The following is a 21,660-nucleotide window of genomic DNA, read 5'->3' as shown; positions in this document are numbered from 1 at the left end:
GGAAGAGCAAAATGGGGCGGGGGGGAACCAGAAGCTGAAGGAGAGGGGGACAGCTGTCAGCATCGGGAGCCTTCGCGGGGACCCGGCGTCCTTTCCCAGGAGGGGCCCCCCTCTGTAGGGTGCTTCCCGCCGCCCCGCGCTCCCCGTGGGCACCCGCAGGCGCATCCCCGGGCCTCCAGCGCCTCTGCAGCCGTGGTCTGGAGCGTCCTCCGTGTGTCCTACCGGGGACCCCAGCGTCACGTCTGTAACCGTCCGGCTGCTGTCTGACAACAGTCGGGGGATTCCGACGTTTGTTGGGTTTGGGGTGTGTGCCTGTCTGTCGCCGTGCCGCGATCTGATCCTCGGGCCGCGTCGTCCTGACGCCGAAACGGTTGAAGAAGCACCATCATTTCCGGTGCTGGCGCTGGGCGGCTAGCTGGGTTCTCCCGGCCGACCCGGGCCCCATCGTGCCGTCCCGTGCCGTCCCGTGCCGTCCCGTCCCGCCGGGGGGTCAGCTGAGCTGGAAGGTCCGGCTCGGCCACATTCCCGTGGGTGGCAGCGGGTCCCCGCCGAGCGCCGGCCGCTTCTCTTCTCCCCGATGCCTCTCCAGCGGGGAGCCAGACCTCGGGGCCGCCCTGGGGGGAGCTCCTGAGGGGCCGGCTGCCCGTGGGGGGAGCCCTGGGGCTGCCTGTGTGTGTGTGTGGGTGTGGGAGTCGGGGTGGGGACGGGGCCGGGGTCCCTCGGTCCCCTGCGCTGCCTGCCCCCAGGCCGAGCCCCGCGCTCACCCAGCCCCTACTCTCCAGGGCGTGCAGGGTGCCCTCCACACTCTGGTGCGAGGGATCCAGCAGCACCGGGTGTGCACGCTGAGCCCGCCCGGTGAGGGTGGCCCAGGTGTGAGAGCTGCAAGGGCCTGCTGTCCTGACGTCCGCTCCGGGGCCACGCTGACCGCCCCGCGGGCCCTCTGTGCCCCAGGCGCACAGGCCCGGGGCGGGGAGGGGAGGAAGCGCCCCGGAGCCCGGGCAGCCCAGGCCCCCTGGACAGAGGGGGCACAGACCTCCCAGGGCGCTTAGCACAGACCCTGGTGACCTGAGGCTCCCCGGCTGTCACTCTGTCCCAGGCCCGTCCTGGCCGCGGGCGCAGGCTGAGTCGCAGTAGAGTCTGCGGGGTCCTGACCCTGGCGTCTGGCCGCCCCGGGAAGGCACGTGGGGACGTCAGCCGTGTGTGCCTGGCGGCGCCCCCGCAGGGGCTGGTCGGGGCCTGGGCGGCGCCCCCTCCTCCTCTCTGGGGGTGTCTCCGCACCCCGTGCACAGAGCTCCTGGAGACGCAGAAACGAGCCGGCCGTGCCCTCTCACACAACAAGACTTTATTGAACTTGGCAACAGCAAACAGGGGCTCAGAGCCGAGGGTGCGCGCCTTCCCCTGGGAGACCTTCCTGTCCTTAGAGGAAAGCGGGAATCCCACAGGGGTGCGGGTGCTGGAGTCGTCCCCCGCCTGGGAGCCTGTGCGGACTCGACTCCGGGTGGGGGCGCGTGTCCTGAGGTCGGGGCGGTGAGAGGCGGTTCTGGGGGCGGCAGGGCTGACGTGGACCTGCGGCCCATGGGCTCCTGCGCTGGGTCCCCGCAGGGCAGCTGGACCCCGGCCTCGGGCCCCCTGGGGCCGGGTGACTGACTGCTGGAGCCCCAGCGCGTGGAGGAGCCTGCCTCCTGGTGTGGGTGGGGGTGGGGGTGGGGGTGGGGGTGGGGGTGGGGCCCACGGGCCTGCCCCCGCTGCCCTGCCCTGGGGTGTCCCGGGATCCCCAGGGCTGCCCTAGGTCAGCGACCTGGGTCTGTGGGGCACGCCCAGGGCCCAGGAGGCCACATCCTGCTGTGAGAGGGCTCGCTCGGCCCGGGGCCAGAACGCAGGCCTGGCCAGGGCCCCGGGGCGCTGGATCCCATTAGCGCTGGGCCTGGGGCAGGCGCTCGAGTCGCCCCTGCCCCCACAGAGCCCGGGGCCAGGCCAGCCCAGGTCCCTCTGGGTCAGGGGCTGGTGTCCCGTGCGGGCGGTGCCGCCCTCCGGGAGGCACAGCGAGACGAGGCAGGGCACGGTGACGGCGGGCCGGAGCCTCCGGGCCCCCGCCCTCACCGCCACGCTCTGCCCCCGAGGCCCGCGAGCATCGAGCTGCCCCGTGGACGCGGGGGGCAGAGGGTCCCGGGCCTGTGCGGGGCCTCGGGGCAGCGGGCTCAGCGCCGCCCTGGCTCTGCCCTGGCTGTGCCCGTCACTGCCCAGCGAGGGGCACGAGCTGCAGTGGCCGCGGGGCAGGAAGGGTGTCCTGGGCCCGACAGCGTCATCCCTAGGGGGCTGGGGGGACCGCGTGATGGGAGTCCCGGGGGTGCTCCAGGGCCCGGTCCGTCGCGGGGCCTCTGGGGTGGCCCAGGCAGGTGCCAAATGGAAGGAGACCCCGTTTTCTGTCTTGAAGCCCGCCGTGTCCCGGGGCCGCCTGCCTGCACCGCCTTGTTGCCCCGGGAGGGTGGGGAGGGAGTTCCACCGCCGGGGCTGGGGGGCAAGTTGGACGATGGCCTGGCCGGGAGGGGGTCCGGGCGGCTCAGGCCGGGCGGCTGGGCCCGGGGAGGCCGGCTCCTCCACCCTGGGCGGTGGCTCAGAGGCCGGAGAAGGGAGGAGAGGCCCGGGCGCCGGGGACACTGGCTCCAGGCCCAGGGGCCTCGTGGGGAACTCCTCAGGTCCCGCTGGAAAGAGGCCGACGGGGTCAGCGTCTCCAGCAGGCTGTGTGTCCCCCGCTGGGGGCCCCGGGGGTCCTCACGGCTCCCGCGTGACCCCCCCCCGGCCTGACCCTGTGCTCAGCCCCCCACACTGCTGCCCGGGCCCTGCAGTGGGTACCCGCCCGCCCAGCCCTGGCCTGGGGTCCCCGAGGCTGGAGCAGAAGAGGAGAGCCCCAGAGATGAGGACGGGGGCCCCGGGGGCTCTGTCCCCTGTGGGCGGCCCCAGCAGGCCGAGTCGGGAGGGGCCGGGGCCCTGAGCCCACCTGGCGGGGGCAGGTCGCACCGCATCCTGCGGAGCTGGGTCATGGAGGCCCGAAGGTGTCTCAGCACGGCCTCGTCCTCCAGGGCCCAGGGCTGGGCCAGAGAGTCCTGGAGGAACTCCCGGAGCCCTTCCAGGGGCAGCTTCAGGAGGCGCTCTGGGCGGTGGGCGAGAGTCAGACCCAGAGGGCCCCGCCCTGGGGCCCCCGGGGCCCCCAGGCCAGCGGCTGGGGTCCCGCTGTGCCCAGGAGCGCCGCGGGCAGTGCGCTGGCCGGGGTGGCCCCTGCCCGCTGCTCCACTCGGGGAGCCCCGCTGCACCCGCCTGCCCCGCCGTCCCCCCGCCCCAGGTCTGGGTGCTGCTCAGAGCCCAGGGTCACCGCCCCTGCCCCCCGCCCCCGGCACACCTGGGCTCCCGGGGGCTCACTTACTCCTGTGCACCTTGAGGATGGTATAGGCCATGGCCGTGAGCACCCTCTCCCCATCCAACACGTAGGCATCCCACAGCTTCAGGGTGAGCGAGAAGGGGGTCTAGGGGGACGGCGGGGTGGGAGGAGCGGCCTGAGCAGGGCCCCTGGGGGGCTCGGCTGGGGCTAGGCTAGGCCTGCCATCTGGCCCCCGGCTGCCTGCGACGAGGCCCCGCAGCGCCCCCCCCCGCCCCCCGCCTCCCCGTCCGTGCCCTCCTCCCAGGGAGATCAGGGACTCCCGGCCGCTCCGGGTTCCGACCCCGGCCAGCACCTCCCGCACCCCTGGGGGCACAGACTCTGCCCGCACTTGACGACAGACACCACGCCTCGAGAGGACCCCAGGCTGGCCGCCCGATGGGCCGAGGGCCCGTCCACACCCCGGGCTGACCCGGCCTCCCCCGGGGAAGCTGAGGCAGAGACGGGCCGCCCCCCGGGACCTCGTCCAGGGACCCTCTGGGCTTCTCCAGGACGGGCTGGGCTGCGAGCCTCAGCCTCAGCCTCAGGACCCCGGGGTCGGGCCTGGCTCGTCTGGAGGGTGGGGCTGAGCTGGGCCCTCCCCGGGGGCAGGGGGCAGGTCCGGGAGCGGGGGTCCCGGGGGGGGGCCTCACCCGGCCGAGGAAGCACTGGAGAAACCATTTGGGGCTGTAGATGCCGGTGGACATCTGCTCCTCGTCCTGGCGGGAGGGCAGGGGGTGCTCAGGCCCCACGCCGCGGCCCCTGGAGCCGGGTGGACGCGCTCCCCGCAGCCCAGCCCAGCCCCGAGGGCGCCCCCGGGCCCCAGGGGGAGGAACGTGACCCCAACTCTGGGCAGCTCGGAGGGAGGGCCATGCCCCCCACCCCCTGCCCCGGGCTCCGGGGACGGAGCCTCAGGAGCTCCCACTCGCCCCCACTCGCCATGTGCTTCCTCAGGTCCGGGAGAGCTCTTTGGAGGACCCGCTCGTGATGTCTCTGGAACCTGAGGAGCTTCGGGAAGCCCGGGACGAAGAAGCCTGAGAAGTCCCCAGGCCCCCACGGTCAGGGCCTCCTCCTGCACCAGGCGGGGTGGGGGGTGTCGGGGCAGGGGCCTCCCCGCCACGCCCTGACCCCCGTGTGCCCACCGCCCTCGGAGCCCTGGCTGGATCCGCTCTTCCCAGAGGGCAGGGCCTGCCTCCCAGGCCGGGGGCGCGGGGCCCGGGGACCCTCGTCCTCACAGAGACCCCGCGGGGCGTGGGCTGGGGGCTGAGGACCGGGCCCGGCTGACCCAGCACCCTCTCTCCTGCGGGGGCCGCCGCGGGGACAGGCGGGTCCCCAGCCCCGAGGGGCAGCGGGTGCAGGCCAAGGGGAGGGTGATGGGCGTGCACGGCCCTCTGCTGTGGGGCTTGGGAGTGAGGCTGGGGGCCCCCGGGAGGGGGAGACGCTGCCCCCTGGGCCCCGTGTGGCCGTGGGCTGGCAGGGGGGCCTGGGGGACAAGCCGGCAGCCCGGCGGGAGGCTGGGGGAGCAACGGGAGTGCGTGCCTGGCCTGCAGACGGTGGGGCGGGTGGCCGTGGCTCCGGGACCCCGAGGCCACCGGGGAGGCGGGGCCCTTGCCCGTGGGGGGGCGAGCTGGGGGGTCCCCGCCTGCCCCCCGGTGCAGCAGCCTGCGGGGAGGCCCTCCTGAGCTCCCCGGCGGGCCCCTACCGTGCATGGAGTGCCGGTCGCCCACCATCAGCTGGGCCAGCGCCCAGAAGGCGTCCTCCTCGGGCAGGAACATGAGGAGGACGGCCGCGATCTCGCTCATGCCCTGGCAGTAGCCCACCTCCTGCAAGAGCCAGAGCCCCACGGAGGGCGTGCGCCCCGAGGCCCCCTCTGAGCCCTCCCCGCGGGCGTCAGGCTCCCCCGGCTCCCTCCCAGCCCGGGCTCCCGGAGGGGGCTCCCAGAGGGCGGGGGAGCAGGTGAGGGCCACCCGGACCAGCTGGGGCGCGAGCACCCCGGGCCCCGCTACCGAGCCCTGCGGCCGCCGTGCCAGGACCCCCGTCCTCAGGCCAGCAGGAGGGGCCTCCGTGAGCTGTGCCAGGCTGTAGGGGACCCGCCAGGTCTGGAGACCCCCCAGAGGGCAGGTCGGCGGGGGGGTGGGGGGGCCTGACTGTGGCCCCTGGCAGGTCCCACGAGGGGAGCTGGGCCAGGACACCCCGCGGGGCCGGGGAGCGTGTGAGCTGGGGTCCTCGGGGACCCTTCTGGAATGCGCCGTGGAAGGGGGCGGCCTCCTGGGCGCCTCGGCCTCGTTCCCTTCGGGGGAGTGGGAGCCTTCCCCGCCCGGGCTCTCGTCGGTAGTGCCGTCTGTCAGGGTCCAGACCCGAGCTCTAGGACGGCCGCGGTGCACGCGGGGGCCCTGGGCAGCCCCGGCCCTCGGGCACGCAGGCCCTGCCTCCCCTGGGAGGTCTGCACCCCGCCCCCTGCCCGTCCCGGAGGAGAGAGACCCTCCCCGGCATCTCGGGGGCCGTGGAGCCGGGGCCATAACTGTGAGTCCCGCTGGTCACCACCACTCAGGACAAGGCCGCCCGCGGGGCAGGAGGCGGGGGCAGGGACACTCACCGTGTCGTACACCGAGTACGCTGCCAGTACGCAGAACAGGGCTCGCTGCCTAGGAGGGGGGACAGCGGGGGGCTCTGCTCAGTCAGCCCCCGCCCAGCGAGGCCGCCGAGGTGCCGACACCGGCCCCGCAGGCCCCGCGGCCCGCAGGGCCCCTCCGCGGGGGCCGATCTCCGGGGTCAGGTCTGCGCACGGGGACAGGCGGCGACCTCACACGTGCAGCGTGCCGGGGGTTCAGTGCACCCTGGGGTGTCCGACGCCTCCGAGCGGCTCCCGCCGTGGGGTGTGCAGCTCCGGGCTCCCCCAGCGCCGCCAGCGCCCCGGGCCTCCAGCCCTGGAGCGGCCCCCCCCCCCCCCGCACGCCCCCATGGGAGCCAGCGCTCCCCCTGCCCCGGTCCCCGCAGCCCCTGACGCCTCTCCTCCGCTGCCCTGGCCTGGCCCGGCCCCGTGTCCCGGGAACACCACCAGCCCCACGTGACCCCTGCCCCGAGCCCACGCAGCCGGGGCATCCGTGGCCCTGAGCGCACCCCCAGGTCTTCCCAGGTGTCCCTGGGCTGGACTCTGTGGGGGGCACCCCGGGCCCGCCCATCCCAGAGCATCTCGGGGCTCCAGGTCTGAGCCGCCGTGAGGAGAGCAGGGAACGTCGTGCAGGTGTGACCCCGATACAGGCTGCGAACCCCTGGGGTCACTATCTGAGCACGGGGGGGTACGGGGTGCGGCCCCCTCAGCGCTGCCAGGAGCCGCCCGATGCCCCCCGCACGGCGGCCTGAGTCTGCACCCCGGCTCCGCGGCCCCCGGGCCCGGGCTGCTGGAGGCCGGCTCCCCCCGGGCCGGGGGTCACAGGTCAGCCTGACCCGGCCGCGCTCTGAGGGCCGCGGGGGCCCCGGGGGGCAGCAGGTTCCCTGCAGGGAGGAGCACCGAGTTCTCGTGGGGAGACGGTCCGAGCGGCCCGCCCGGGAAGCCCAGCCACCCATGCCTGGCGTCTCCCCAGCCCCGCCCCTGGCGCCCCTGCAGGTCACCCCTGGGGTCCCGGGCTCCCACACACCCCGCCCGCTGCACACACAGGTAGCTGCACCCTATGCTCCACCCACCTGCAAGCCCCTGTCGGGGGGCTCCCTGCCTTCCCCACCTCCCCGCGGCCCCTGGGGACTCTGCGGGACACCCGGGCTTCTGACGGGAGCAGGCCGTCCAGAGAACCCCAAGGTGGCCGGGGAGGCTGAGCATGTCCCACAGGGGGCAGCTGCACCGCGTCCTCGTGGGGGTGGGGTGGGGTGGCGGTGGGGGCGGGACCGATAGTGTAGGGGTGGGGGTCTGGGGTTGTGGGGGATGGTGTGGGGGGTGATGCAGGGGGATGGCGTGGGGGGCTGCGGACACAGGGCACCCCCTTCTCTAAGGTGCACACGGAGACGTCTACAGATAAAGGCGACCCCAGTCTGGGGTTTGCTGTGACCCCTGCCCCTGCCCCTGGGGCCCCGTGTGCTCCGCGCAGGGCCTGCCTGGACCGGGGCGGCGTCGGGGGGGGGGGGGGGCGTCATGCCGTGTGTGCTCACCAAGTGCAAATTGTCTAAAACAAAATGCCCAGAATTCAGAAGTACATAAAGCACCGGAGGGTGGGTGTCACCCTGACCTGTCCGACCCTCGTCGGGTCCACGTGTCCCGGTCCAGCCGCGGCCATGCACCCTGGCCCCAGGTCCCCTTCGTGCCCCCCACGCCCCCACCCCGGCCCCCTGCTCTTCACGGGGCCGCCCCTCACCCCCTTGGGGTTCAGCTCAGACGGTGACCCCTGGAGGCCCCGTCCTGCGGCCTCCCCATCCCCGAGACCCTGGGGTTGGGGGCACGGGGGTCATCCCCAGCACCCTACCACGTGGCAGTGTGTTGTTTGCTGCCGTCGCTCCCCCCGGCCTCGGAGACCCCGTGTCCCCAGCACAGAAGCCCCCGGGCCTCTCCCAGGCCGGGCCCCCGACCCCCGAATCCCGCTGGCCCAGCAGCCTCACCCGACCCCGTAGCGGTCCCAGAACATGGTGTGACTGCGGAACGTGCGGTTGACGTCCAGGTCGATCTGCACGATGTCCCGGGAGGAGACCAGGGCCGCCTCCTTCATTGCCTGCGGGGAGACCCCGGGAGGAGGAGCCGGCGTCAGGGACACAGACCCCGACCTGTCAGCAGCTGCCGTCCTGGGCAGGGAGCCCCGGGGCCACCACGGGAGTGTGTCCTGCAGGAACCTCCACCCTTCCCCTGGGAGGCCGGGGACGGCGGGAGTGCCCACCGTGCCCACGGGGCCTGCGTGAGGGCCTGTGCCCAGCTGTCGTGGGCGGGGAGGGGACTGAGGGTCAGCCCTGGACAGGGAGGGGACGTGGAGGATCAGCCCGGGTGGGGAGGGGACACGGGAGTTCAGCCCCGGGTGGGGAGGGGTCACGGAGGGTCAGCCCTGGGCAGGGAGGGGACCGAGGGTCCACGGGGAGTAGACGGGTCGGGTCCCACCTGGTATTTCCCGGCATTGCTGGCCTTAACCTGGTCGACGTTCAGCAATCGCAGCCACACCTGTCCCCGCACCTGGGGCGGGACCCCCTTGTACACCCGGCGTCGCAGCTGCGGGGAGGAAGGCAGTGCTGGTGAGAGGGGCCCAGGGCGGCCCCTTGGAGCCCAGGGAACACGAGGCATCTAGAAGGTTCCGGCGTCGGCTCCAGGGTGTCTGCAGAGCGGCTGGGTCTCCCTGGATCTGGGCCCCCCCCCACCCCCGTCCCCCGCGAGGAGCAGGGACCCTGGCCCCGACCTGACGCTCCCCCACCGCCGTCCCGGGGCCTGGGGAGGGAGGCCCGGGCTCCCAGCAGACTCTCCCCAGGCAGGGGGCTCCCCCGAGGACGGGGCAGGAGGACACTGAGGGCGGCCCCCCAGCCCCGTCAGGACGGAGAGCCCTCGGGGGCACCCAGCGCCCCACCTTCTCGCTGGGGAGGTAGTGGTCCCATCGCTTGAGCATTTTTATCCATTTGTCCGCGCGCCGGGTCTCCTGGCGGAGTTTCTGGGAGAGGACAGGCGGGGGCCGCAGGTGAGGCTCCCGCCGCGGGAGGTGGGCGCTCGGGCCGCGTCCAGTGCCCCGCGGGACCCGGAGGAGCCAGGAAGGCACAGGGCCCCCCGCGGACCGCGGCTCCGGGTCTCGGGTGCGTTCCCGGCGGCCCGTGCAGCGCTGGGACGGGGGACTGGGGAGACGCCCGGGGATGTCCTGGGGGACGCGGTGCAGACAGCTGGCCCCAGCTCCCCCCCACGTCCTGCCCGGGGCCCAGGACGGGCTCTCACCTTGGCCTCGCGGGGGCTGGGGTCGGGCAGCTCCCTGTCCCTGGAAGGCAGGAGACGCAGAGCCCTGAGGCCCGGGCCCCACAGCCACACACACACACACACACCCCGTCTGCACCCAGCGTCCTGGGGAGGGCAGGGCTCCCCCGGGGAGGGCAGGGGCTGCCAGCGGCCTGAGGGCGGGCGGGGGCGGCGTCTGGGGGGTCTGAGGAGGGTGTTTGCCGGTGGTGGGCTGGGCGGGGACCCCTCGGCGCCCCCAGGGGGTGACCTGCCCCCCTCCTCGATGGACCAGCCCGAGAGCTGTCAGCGTGGCCCGGGTGCCCCGTGACCGTCCCGCTGAGGTCCCCCCGCCTCCCCAGGGCCTGACTGCCCAGCGTCCAGCCGGCCTCCCCCTGCCCCCTGGCCGTCCCCCTGCTGTCCCCGGGCTCCCCTCTCTGCTGTCCCCTCTGCCACCCTGGCCCATTTCACCTCCCGTCCTGTCGGAGCCCCTGAGCACGACCACCCCTGAGCCATCCCAGCAGACACTGGGCCGTGAGCAGGGCCGAGGGGGCCCCACCTGGGGTCTCCAGCGTCCGTCAGGTTCTCGTGGGGCTGTTGACCCATCAGCCTCGTCCCCTGCGACCTAGGCCACTGGGCTGTCCCCTCCCTCCTTCCCACCCAGGGCAGCCCCCTCCTCCTCTTGCCTCCTCCTGCCTGGTCGGGGCCTCCCTCTGCGGCCCCCCCCCCTCCCTGCGCTGGCCTGGTCCCCGGCATCCACCTGCAGCCCCGCAAAAGCCTTCGGGTGTGGGCGAGAGCACCCCTGCGGACTCGGCCCAGACCAGGCCGTCCCCCTACGGAGAGCACGCCCCGGCCCCAGAGCCCCTCACGGGCGGGATCCCCTGCTGAAGGGACTGGACACCCCACCCCACCACCACCCCCGGATGCAGCAGGCTGACACCTGGGCCTGCCCAAAGCAGGCGTGGGGGCCCCTCCTCTGAGTGTCCAGGGGCCTCCCCCGGGCCCAGCTCCCTTCCTGCCCACGTCCCGGGTCGGCCTCCGGGGTGTCTCAGCTGCAACCCAGCGCAGACATGGCCCTCAGAGGGCTCCAGGGGACCAGGTCCCGACCTGGGGGCGGGGGGGTCAGCCTCCAGAGAGGTGTTCCTGCAAAGGCCACCCGCCCTGGGATGGATGAGGGGTGTCCAGGGGACTCACTGCAGAAAGCCCTGGTGGTCGGCGACCTTGCACAGTGACAGGTCCTGCGGAGACCCTGCTTGGGGCGCCTGCAACAGAGGGGGGCTCCGTGGTGGGGACCGATCAGAGCAGGGGAGTGGGGACAGAGACAGGAGGGAGCAGAAGGGCTCCTCCCTCCCCTGGATCCTGAGGGAGCGCCGACCCTCTGAGATTGGCCGGGCGCCAGAGTGGGCGCAGCCTGGCAGCCTCACCTGCTTCTGTCTATCAGTGACGATCCCCCCCTGGGCCTCACCCGGACCCGGCGACTGTGGTCCCCACCTGGGCCTCACTTGACCTGGTGACTCTGATCCCTACCTGGCCCTCACCCAGGCCTGGTGACTCTAGTCCCCAACTGGGCTTCACCCAGGTGACTCTGGTCTCCACCTGAGCCTCATGTGGATCTGCGACTGTGGTCCCCACCTTGGCCTCACCTGAACCTGGTGACTCTGGTCCCCACCCGGGGCTCACCTGGACCTGGTAGCTGTGGTCTTCATCTGGACCTGGTGACTCTGGTCCCCACCCGGGCCTCACCTGTACCTGGTGCCTGGGCTCCTCCGCTACCAATGACGAGGATCCAGGATGGACCCTTAGTTGCTACTGACACCGGGACCGTCCCCAGGGTCTCACTTGTTCCTGGTGACTGTGGTCCTTGCCTGGGCTGACCTGGCTCATCCTTGGCTCTGATCCCCTCTTGAGCCTCACCTGCTCTTGCAGGTACGGTCCCCCCTGTCGTGGGTGTGTAGTGTCTATGGTCCCTTCTGGGCCTCACCTGATGGTACTGGGCCACGATATTGGCCCTTTGCAAGGCCAGCAGGGTCTCCGGGTCCTCCTGCATCGTGCTGCAATCCAAACACATCCAAGGATGACGGCGCGTGAGAACCTTCCGAAGACACATGCGTCCGGGTGCTCCCCGTGGGCGGGCGCCCCTCTGTCTGACCGGAGCCGGAGACAACCCCGTAGCCCCGAGGGGCACAGGCATCACACACGGGCCCTCGCTGCCTGTCTGTCTGTCCGTCGCCCACCGACAGTCCACCTTCCCAGCCACTGTCCCAGGGCACGCCGTCACGCTGGGGTCACAGAGCGCTCCCACCCCGGTATCAGGAGCACACGGGCGGGGGACCCAGGGGCTCCGGGGAACTGCCCACCTGATGCTCGGGGGTGACGTCTCCCAGCCCGGGGCCGGCGCAGAGATGGTGGTGGGTGGGCCGGCCAGCGAGTGTCCCTGCGGGCTTGGGGGGGGGGGGGGCGGGAATGGAAGGTTTCTCCGAGATTCCACAAGCACACGACCAAGGGGAGAAAGCGACGGACTGGACTTCATCAAAATTAAAACCTGATGCCAGCAAGAGTGCGACCGAACTCCCCACCCTGAGGGCAGCGATGTGTGAATAGCCTGAGGGGGGCCCTGGGGGAGCACGAGGGACTCCACGTTCTTTGGAGCCTGAAGAGCAAGCCTGCTCACGGGCCAGGGGGACCCAGCGGGCACAGGGCGGGATGGGGGGGTGACAGTCACCCCTGTCGGGGTCCATGCGTCTAGGACAGGCTGGAAAGGTCATGGCTTGGCTGCCTGCACAGCAGAGGGCTTACAGGGGAGCGGGGGTCCCGGGGGAGCTGCCTGAGTTCCGACTGCAGCCTCCTTCCCTGGACGGGGGCAGCAGGGTGGCCGCTCTCACCCCGTGGGGCTGTGGAAGGGCTGTGGGAGCTGCTCACGGTCATCGCATGGGGGTCGGGGTGTTGTGGACCCCAGCGCGGGAGGCCTGTGCCCCCACGCGGATCCACAGGCCCCACTGTGGCCCGCGGGGATCAGGGATCAGCTGCCACTCACCTGTGACCTGTCGCTGTGTGGGCGCCTCCTCTTTATGCACTGGGGTACTGGGGAGTGTGGGAGGGTGGGGGTACTGGGGAGAGTGGGAGTAGCGGGGTACTGGGGAGAGTGGGAGGGTGGGGGTACTGGGGAGAGTGGGAGGGTGGGGGTACTGGGGAGAGTGGGAGGGTGGGGGTACTGGGGAGAGTGGGAGTAGCGGGGTACTGGGGAGAGTGGGAGGGTGGGGGTACTGGGGAGAGTAGGAGCGTGGGGGTACTGAGGAGAGACGAGTCCTGGGCTACTGGGGAGAGCAGGAGAGTCGGGTCGCTGCGAGCCAGATCCGGAGCACCGGTGCCTCCGAAGGTCTGCGGACGCAGAGTGGGCACCAGGCAGCGGTGGAACCCGGGGGCACCACAGTTCCGCCCAGAGCGGGGTCCCGCATCATCACTGTGGGCAGGCGGGGTCCAATCAGCACTCAGCCCTCACCCTGGTGGCCGAGGGTCCCGGGGGAGGGTCCTGTCCCCACGCCGGGCGGGAAGGCGATGCAGACAGCCTCCCGCATCCTCAGTTCCCATCCTCGGGCCCTGCAGGCCTCCCGCCCTTCAAGGCAGACTGGGGGTCACAGATGCCCCCCCCGCCCCCCAGGGTTCACAGCGTGGGGTTGCAGTTAGGAGCATTTGAGGGGCTCCTGGGTGGTTCCGTCCGTCGGTTCCACGTCGACTCTTGAGTTTGGCTCAAGCCAGGATCTCCAGGTTGTGGCGTGGAGCCTCGGGTGGGGCTCGGTCTCCGGTGGGTGAGGAGTCCGCTCCAGGTTCCCCCTGTCCCTCCGCCCCTGCCCCCCGCACCGTCTCCCAAGTACATCTTCTAAACATTAACATGAAGACACGTGAGCATCTGGATCCCCTCTGCAGAGGCGCCTTCGTGTGCGTCACGACCGTGTAAATGCCTTTCACGGACCCACCGGGATTCCCACCGGAAACCCCTTTTCCTTGGTATCTGTTGAAGTGCCGTCGACACCCAAGGGGACAGTAGTTTCAGGGCTACAGCTGGCGACTTGACAATTCTGTGCCTCGCTCAGCTCTCCCCGCGAGAAGCGGCGTCACCGTCTGTCCCCGTACCGAGTTGTCCCCACGGTCCTGACTCTATTGCCAGGCCGTACTTTCTAAATTTCCGGGATTCCTTTATTTAGAACCACACGCTTGTAGCTTTCCCTATTTGTTCATCCACGTTGCCCACCTGCCCCCCGCGGCCCCTCTGATCACTCAGCACGATCCATCCCGTTAACCAGAGAAAGGACATGGGGCGGCCCGGGGCGGAGGGGGGCGGCGGGGCTCAGCGCTTCAGCGCCTGCCTTCCCTTCGGCCCAGGGCGTGATCCTGGAGTCCCGGGATCGAGTCCCACATCGGGCTCCCTGCACGGAGCCTTCTTCTCCCTCTGCCCGTGTCTCTGCCTCTCTCTCTCTCTCTCTCTCTCTCTCTCTCTCTCGTCTCTCGGTGTCTCTCAAGGATATATAAATAAAATCTTTAAAAAAACAACAAAAACAAAGAGAAAGGAGACGATCCCCTCAAGAGTCGCAGAAAACGCATTTGACAGAACAAAGCATGAAAAGCACAGGGGGTTTTAGGAAAGGTCTGTCAACAGAGGAGAGGCCGCGTAGGAAGGCCCGCAGCTGACGTCATCCCCGAGGGTGACGACCTGAAATCGTCTCCCCCGAGAGCAGGAACAAGCCACGGAGGTGCCCTCTCAGCGCTGGGAGTCCCACGTAGTCAACAGACGGGAAACAGCCGTGTGGGGGTCGCGTCCACGCCCACAGGGGCCCGGCCTCCTCAGGACCCGCGGGGAGGCTTCCGGGTCAGGGTTAGGGTCAGGGTCAGGGTCAGGGTCAGGGTCAGGGTCAGGGTCAGGGTTAGGGTTAGGGTTAGGGTTGGCATATTGTGCTTAGCATAATACTCTTTCTAGGCTTTAATACTTCTTTAAATGTTTCATAGAATTCACTCATGAAACCATCTGGTCGTGGACTTCTGCGTTTTGGGAATTTTTTTTCTATTACTCAACAGCTTCGCTGAGAATTGGTCTATTCAAATTTTCTATTTCTCTATGTGTCAGTTTTGGTAGGTTATATATTTTCTAGGAATTTAGCCACACACAAAAGTAAAATCAAAAACTAGAAATTTCATTCTTTGGCTTGTGTCTATCCAGTTTTTCCAACACCATTTGTAGATTTTTTTTCCCCACTGGATATTCTTTCCAGCTTTATCAAGGATTAAACGACGACATAGTTGTGGGTTCATTTCTGGGAGGTCTGCTCTGTGCTCTCGGTCTGTGTGTCCGTTGTCGTGCCAGGACCGTACTGTCTTCATCACAACAGTTTTGTGACATAACTGGAAATCTAGCGATGTGAAGCTTCCTACTTGGCTTTTCTTTTGCAAGGCTGCTTCGCCTGTCTGGGGTCTTTTGAGGTTCCATGCAAAGTTGAAGATCATTTATCTTAGCTCTGTGAGAAATGCTGGGGGCATTTTGATAGGGTTTATAGGAACGTCTGGGCTGCTCTCGGTTGTGAAGACACTTCGTACCCTTTCAGTCCACGAGTGTGGAGTGTCTCTTCCCGTTTCTTTGTGTCATCGATTTCTTTCCATCATCGTCTTCAGAGTAAGTTTTTATAGCTGTTTCCTTAGGTTTTTTCTTAAGTATAATATTATTTTTTGTTTCATTTTAAATTTATTTTTATTAATGTCTTAGTTTCTCTTTTTCTTACCTTCTTACTGAGGTATAGGAATGCAACAGAATTCTGTGCATTAATTATGTATCCTGTGACTTTACTGAATTCATTTACCGGTTCTAACATTTTTTTGTTTGTTCATTTTTGTAGTTTTCTATATATAGTGTCATGGTGTCCATTTCTTGTAGGTTGTCCTATTGGCATATAGTTTCTGATGTGCCATCAAGCCCTCTTGTCTCCACCGTTTCTGTCTGTCAGAACCCTGCGTTCACCCTGCCTGTGTCCGAGTTTTGTTTTGTTTTGTTTTTTTTCTTTTTATCTCGGACAAGTGACTGAGTTTCAAACCTCCAAGTTTTAGGGGCTGCCCTGGGAGAGACCCGTGCTCCTCCCGCCCGGGAGGGTCTCCTCCCACTTCTGGCCTTTGCTGGCCCGGCCCAGGGACGCGGCCCCGTGACCGCACAGGGGTTTGCAGTTTGTGGCCACACAGGGCAGACAGCTGGCCCTAGTCCCGCGGCCCTCGGCCGGGGTCCCCGCTCCTGGGCCTGGGAACCGTTGGCGCCACCGTCCTTGGGACCCCGGGGACCCTGAGCCCACCCTGTCGCTCCAGGGGCCGCCCCCCACTTCGCCTCCCGAGCACCGTCGAGGCCGGCGTGTCCCCCCCTCTAGCAGACTTCTGGAAGTTCTGACTTTGTGCTCTGCTGCTTCTAATAGTGTGCGTAGACCCGTCAGCTGGCTCCCTGCCCCTGTGGGATCCGGGGCTGTGTCTCCCCCAGACCGACTGACTGATTTTCTTTTTAAGATTTTATTTTTCTGTCATCTCTACACCCACATGGGGCTTGAACTCTCCGCCCCAAGAACAAGAGTCGCGTGTTCTTACCAACCACCCCAACCACCCCGAGAGCGGCCAGGCTCCCTTTGATTGATTGACAGGGAGTAACTGAAGCCGACGTGCTGCCTGTGTCGGGTCAGGGCAGAAACTGAGCCCCGGCGTCGAGGTGCGGTGGAGTCATTGGGACCTTGGTCGATGTTAAAGAAAGCGGAGCCTCCCCGGGAGCCCCGGGAGCCCAGGGAGCGGGGCCCACACACGTGACAAGTTGGCCGTTTCCTTGACCAGGAGTCATTGGGCTGGCTGCCGATTTATTTGAGTTGCTGTTCGACGGCGAAGGTCGTTCTAGGATGGGGACACAGCGAGAACGTTCCGGGTTCTTGCGGGTTCGGAGGTAGCTAAAGCTCCCCCGTCGTGGACTCGATGTCCCAGCTGGGTGCAGAGATAGGCGAGCCAGCAAAGAGATGAGAAACATGGCCCTGGGGTGCCTGGCCGGCCTGGTCGGGGGACCTTGATGTCAGGACTGTGAGCTGGAACTCCGTGTTGGGTGTAGAGAGGACATAAACGTAAAACCTTTAACAAATAATAAATGGATGAACTAAGACAGCGTGACGTGGAAGGGGAGTGCTCGCTTCAGGACAAACCTCAGAGCGGACCATGTCTAGCCTGCGACCTGTTCTTGATGGCCCCGCTCGCTCTCCCGGGCCCAGATGACGGGGTCCCCCACGAGGGACGGTCCCGCCCGAGTGGGAGTGGGCCTCCTTCCCCGTAAGGCCCGTGCCTCCCCTCGTTCTGCAGGACAGAAGAGCCGGGAAGGCACGAGCTCGGGGGGATCAGCATAAACCTCGGCGATGGTCCTTCCCGATCCCGGGAGCCAGAGCTCGGCCTCCTTTTGGGACCCGACGTCCTAAAGAAGCCCGTGTGGTCAGTGGCTCGGATGCAGGGCGGAGGCCGACGGAGAATCAGGAAGAGCAAAATGGGGCGGGGGGGAACCAGAAGCTGAAGGAGAGGGGGACAGCTGTCAGCATCGGGAGCCTTCGCGGGGACCCGGCGTCCTTTCCCAGGAGGGGCCCCCCTCTGTAGGGTGCTTCCCGCCGCCCCGCGCTCCCCGTGGGCACCCGCAGGCGCATCCCCGGGCCTCCAGCGCCTCTGCAGCCGTGGTCTGGAGCGTCCTCCGTGTGTCCTACCGGGGACCCCAGCGTCACGTCTGTAACCGTCCGGCTGCTGTCTGACAACAGTCGGGGGATTCCGACGTTTGTTGGGTTTGGGGTGTGTGCCTGTCTGTCGCCGTGCCGCGATCTGATCCTCGGGCCGCGTCGTCCTGACGCCGAAACGGTTGAAGAAGCACCATCATTTCCGGTGCTGGCGCTGGGCGGCTAGCTGGGTTCTCCCGGCCGACCCGGGCCCCCTCGTGCCGTCCCGTGCCGTCCCGTGCCGTCCCGTCCCGCCGGGGGGTCAGCTGAGCTGGAAGGTCCGGCTCGGCCACATTCCCGTGGGTGGCAGCGGGTCCCCGCCGAGCGCCGGCCGCTTCTCTTCTCCCCGATGCCTCTCCAGCTCCAGCGGGGAGCCAGACCTCGGGGCCGCCCTGGGGGGAGCTCCTGAGGGGCCGGCTGCCCGTGGGGGGAGCCCTGGGGCTGCCTGTGTGTGTGTGTGGGTGTGGGAGTCGGGGTGGGGACGGGGCCGGGGTCCCTCGGTCCCCTGCGCTGCCTGCCCCCAGGCCGAGCCCCGCGCTCACCCAGCCCCTACTCTCCAGGGCGTGCAGGGTGCCCTCCACACTCTGGTGCGAGGGATCCAGCAGCACCGGGTGTGCACGCTGAGCCCGCCCGGTGAGGGTGGCCCAGGTGTGAGAGCTGCAAGGGCCTGCTGTCCTGACGTCCGCTCCGGGGCCACGCTGACCGCCCCGCGGGCCCTCTGTGCCCCAGGCGCACAGGCCCGGGGCGGGGAGGGGAGGAAGCGCCCCGGAGCCCGGGCAGCCCAGGCCCCCTGGACAGAGGGGGCACAGACCTCCCAGGGCGCTTAGCACAGACCCTGGTGACCTGAGGCTCCCCGGCTGTCACTCTGTCCCAGGCCCGTCCTGGCCGCGGGCGCAGGCTGAGTCGCAGTAGAGTCTGCGGGGTCCTGACCCTGGCGTCTGGCCGCCCCGGGAAGGCACGTGGGGACGTCAGCCGTGTGTGCCTGGCGGCGCCCCCGCAGGGGCTGGTCGGGGCCTGGGCGGCGCCCCCTCCTCCTCTCTGGGGGTGTCTCCGCACCCCGTGCACAGAGCTCCGGGAGACGCAGAAACGAGCCGGCCGTGCCCTCTCACACAACAAGACTTTATTGAACTTGCAACAGCAAACAGGGGCTCAGAGCCGAGGGTGCGCGCCTTCCCCTGGGAGACCTTCCTGTCCTTAGAGGAAAGCGGGAATCCCACAGGGGTGCGGGTGCTGGAGTCGTCCCCCGCCTGGGAGCCTGTGCGGACTCGACTCCGGGTGGGGGCGCGTGTCCTGAGGTCAGGGCGGTGAGAGGCGGTTCTGGGGGCGGCAGGGCTGACGTGGACCTGCGGCCCATGGGCTCCTGCGCTGGGTCCCCGCAGGGCAGCTGGACCCCGGCCTCGGGCCCCCTGGGACCGGGTGACTGACTGCTGGAGCCCCAGCGCGTGGAGGAGCCTGCCTCCTGGTGTGGGTGGGGGTGGGGGTGGGGGTGGGGGTGTGGGTGGGGCCCACGGGCCTGCCCCCGCTGCCCTGCCCTGGGGTGTCCCGGGATCCCCAGGGCTGCCCTAGGTCAGCGACCTGGGTCTGTGGGGCACGCCCAGGGCCCAGGAGGCCACATCCTGCTGTGAGAGGGCTCGCTCGGCCCGGGGCCAGAATGCAGGCCTGGCCAGGGCCCCGGGGCGCTGGATCCCATTAGCGCTGGGCCTGGGGCAGGCGCTCGAGTCGCCCCTGCCCCCACAGAGCCCGGGGCCAGGCCAGCCCAGGTCCCTCTGGGTCAGGGGCTGGTGTCCCGTGCGGGCGGTGCCGCCCTCCGGGAGGCACAGCGAGACGAGGCAGGGCACGGTGACGGCGGGCCGGAGCCTCCGGGCCCCCGCCCTCACCGCCACGCTCTGCCCCCGAGGCCCGCGAGCATCGAGCTGCCCCGTGGACGCGGGGGGCAGAGGGTCCCGGGCCTGTGCGGGGCCTCGGGGCAGCGGGCTCAGCGCCGCCCTGGCTCTGCCCTGGCTGTGCCCGTCACTGCCCAGCGAGGGGCATGAGCTGCAGTGGCCGCGGGGCAGGAAGGGTGTCCTGGGCCCGACAGCGTCATCCCTAGGGGGCTGGGGGGACCGCGTGATGGGAGTCCCGGGGGTGCTCCAGGGCCCGGTCCGTCGCGGGGCCTCTGGGGTGGCCCAGGCAGGTGCCAAATGGAAGGAGACCCCGTTTTCTGTCTTGAAGCCCGCCGTGTCCCGGGGCCGCCTGCCTGCACCGCCTTGTTGCCCCGGGAGGGTGGGGAGGGAGTTCCACCGCCGGGGCTGGGGGGCAAGTTGGACGATGGCCTGGCCGGGAGGGGGTCCGGGCGGCTCAGGCCGGGCGGCTGGGCCCGGGGAGGCCGGCTCCTCCACCCTGCGCGGTGGCTCAGAGGCCGGAGAAGGGAGGAGAGGCCCGGGCGCCGGGGACACTGGCTCCAGGCCCAGGGGCCTCGTGGGGAACTCCTCAGGTCCCGCTGGAAAGAGGCCGACGGGGTCAGCGTCTCCAGCAGGCTGTGTGTCCCCCGCTGGGGGCCCCGGGGGTCCTCACGGCTCCCGCGTGACCCCCCCCCCCCCGGCCTGACCCTGTGCTCAGCCCCCCACACTGCTGCCCGGGCCCTGCAGTGGGTACCCGCCCGCCCAGCCCTGGCCTGGGGTCCCCGAGGCTGGAGCAGAAGAGGAGAGCCCCAGAGATGAGGACGGGGGCCCCGGGGGCTCTGTCCCCTGTGGGCGGCCCCAGCAGGCCGAGTCGGGAGGGGCCGGGGCCCTGAGCCCACCTGGCGGGGGCAGGTCGCACCGCATCCTGCGGAGCTGGGTCATGGAGGCCCGAAGGTGTCTCAGCACGGCCTCGTCCTCCAGGGCCCAGGGCTGGGCCAGAGAGTCCTGGAGGAACTCCCGGAGCCCTTCCAGGGGCAGCTTCAGGAGGCGCTCTGGGCGGTGGGCGAGAGTCAGACCCAGAGGGCCCCGCCCTGGGGCCCCCGGGGCCCCCAGGCCAGCGGCTGGGGTCCCGCTGTGCCCAGGAGCGCCGCGGGCAGTGCGCTGGCCGGGGTGGCCCCTGCCCGCTGCTCCACTCGGGGAGCCCCGCTGCACCCGCCTGCCCCGCCGTCCCCCCGCCCCAGGTCTGGGTGCTGCTCAGAGCCCAGGGTCACCGCCCCTGCCCCCCGCCCCCGGCACACCTGGGCTCCCGGGGGCTCACTTACTCCTGTGCACCTTGAGGATGGTATAGGCCATGGCCGTGAGCACCCTCTCCCCATCCAACACGTAGGCATCCCACAGCTTCAGGGTGAGCGAGAAGGGGGTCTAGGGGGACGGCGGGGTGGGAGGAGCGGCCTGAGCAGGGCCCCTGGGGGGCTCGGCTGGGGCTAGGCTAGGCCTGCCATCTGGCCCCCGGCTGCCTGCGACGAGGCCCCGCAGCGCCCCCCCCCCCGCCCCCCGCCTCCCCGTGCGTGCCCTCCTCCCAGGGAGATCAGGGACTCCCGGCCGCTCCGGGTTCCGACCCCGGCCAGCACCTCCCGCACCCCTGGGGGCACAGACTCTGCCCGCACTTGACGACAGACACCACGCCTCGAGAGGACCCCAGGCTGGCCGCCCGATGGGCCGAGGGCCCGTCCACACCCCGGGCTGACCCGGCCTCCCCCGGGGGAGCTGAGGCAGAGACGGGCCGCCCCCCGGGACCTCGTCCAGGGACCCTCTGGGCTTCTCCAGGACGGGCTGGGCTGCGAGCCTCAGCCTCAGCCTCAGGACCCCGGGGTCGGGCCTGGCTCGTCTGGAGGGTGGGGCTGAGCTGGGCCCTCCCCGGGGGCAGGGGGCAGGTCCGGGAGCGGGGGTCCCGGGGGGGGGCCTCACCCGGCCGAGGAAGCACTGGAGAAACCATTTGGGGCTGTAGATGCCGGTGGACATCTGCTCCTCGTCCTGGCGGGAGGGCAGGGGGTGCTCAGGCCCCACGCCGCGGCCCCTGGAGCCGGGTGGACGCGCTCCCCGCAGCCCAGCCCAGCCCCGAGGGCGCCCCCGGGCCCCAGGGGGAGGAACGTGACCCCAACTCTGGGCAGCTCGGAGGGAGGGCCATGCCCCCCACCCCCTGCCCCGGGCTCCGGGGACGGAGCCTCAGGAGCTCCCACTCGCCCCCACTCGCCATGTGCTTCCTCAGGTCCGGGAGAGCTCTTTGGAGGACCCGCTCGTGATGTCTCTGGAACCTGAGGAGCTTCGGGAAGCCCGGGACGAAGAAGCCTGAGAAGTCCCCAGGCCCCCACGGTCAGGGCCTCCTCCTGCACCAGGCGGGGTGGGGGGTGTCGGGGCAGGGGCCTCCCCGCCACGCCCTGACCCCCGTGTGCCCACCGCCCTCGGAGCCCTGGCTGGATCCGCTCTTCCCAGAGGGCAGGGCCTGCCTCCCAGGCCGGGGGCGCGGGGCCCGGGGACCCTCGTCCTCACAGAGACCCCGCGGGGCGTGGGCTGGGGGCTGAGGACCGGGCCCGGCTGACCCAGCACCCTCTCTCCTGCGGGGGCCGCCGCGGGGACAGGCGGGTCCCCAGCCCCGAGGGGCAGCGGGTGCAGGCCAAGGGGAGGGTGATGGGCGTGCACGGCCCTCTGCTGTGGGGCTTGGGAGTGAGGCTGGGG

General features: G+C 69.9%; 1 protein-coding gene across 1 annotated transcript; it reads right to left on the bottom strand.

Annotated features, from left to right (window-relative positions):
* Positions 1-1,342: 1,342 nt before the first annotated feature.
* Positions 1,343-21,021, bottom strand: LOC140599459 (uncharacterized). The gene is made up of 11 exons (XM_072762553.1): positions 20,893-21,021; positions 20,247-20,346; positions 19,824-19,976; positions 19,423-19,523; positions 5,115-5,346; positions 4,352-4,446; positions 4,066-4,131; positions 3,422-3,521; positions 2,999-3,151; positions 2,238-2,702; positions 1,343-1,350 (listed from the first exon to the last, which is right to left on the bottom strand). The coding sequence occupies exons 1-11, from the start codon at positions 20,944-20,946 to the stop codon at positions 1,343-1,345; spliced, it is 1,527 nt and encodes a 508-aa protein (XP_072618654.1). The 5' UTR covers positions 20,947-21,021.
* Positions 21,022-21,660: the final 639 nt, after the last annotated feature.

This window comes from Vulpes vulpes, chromosome 6 (genome assembly GCF_048418805.1).
Source record: "Vulpes vulpes isolate BD-2025 chromosome 6, VulVul3, whole genome shotgun sequence".
Classification (NCBI taxonomy): domain Eukaryota; kingdom Metazoa; phylum Chordata; class Mammalia; order Carnivora; family Canidae; genus Vulpes; species Vulpes vulpes.
Note: the sequence above shows the minus strand (reverse complement) of the source record. Positions and strands in the feature narration are given on the sequence as shown.

Excerpts from the sequence above, each read along its gene's own strand:
- LOC140599459 (XM_072762553.1), bottom strand. The coding sequence starts at position 20,946 with ATGTCCACCGGCATCTACAGCCCCAAATGGTTTCTCCAGTGCTTCCTC. Across the intron at positions 19,977-20,246 it reads CATCCTCAAGGTGCACAGGA|AGCGCCTCCTGAAGCTGCCC; the intron begins GTAAGTGAGCCC and ends CCCACCGCCCAG. Across the intron at positions 5,347-19,422 it reads CCTCTGAGCCACCGCGCAGG|CCCCCTCCGGGAGCCCGGGC; the intron begins GTGGAGGAGCCG and ends GCCCTCTGGGAG.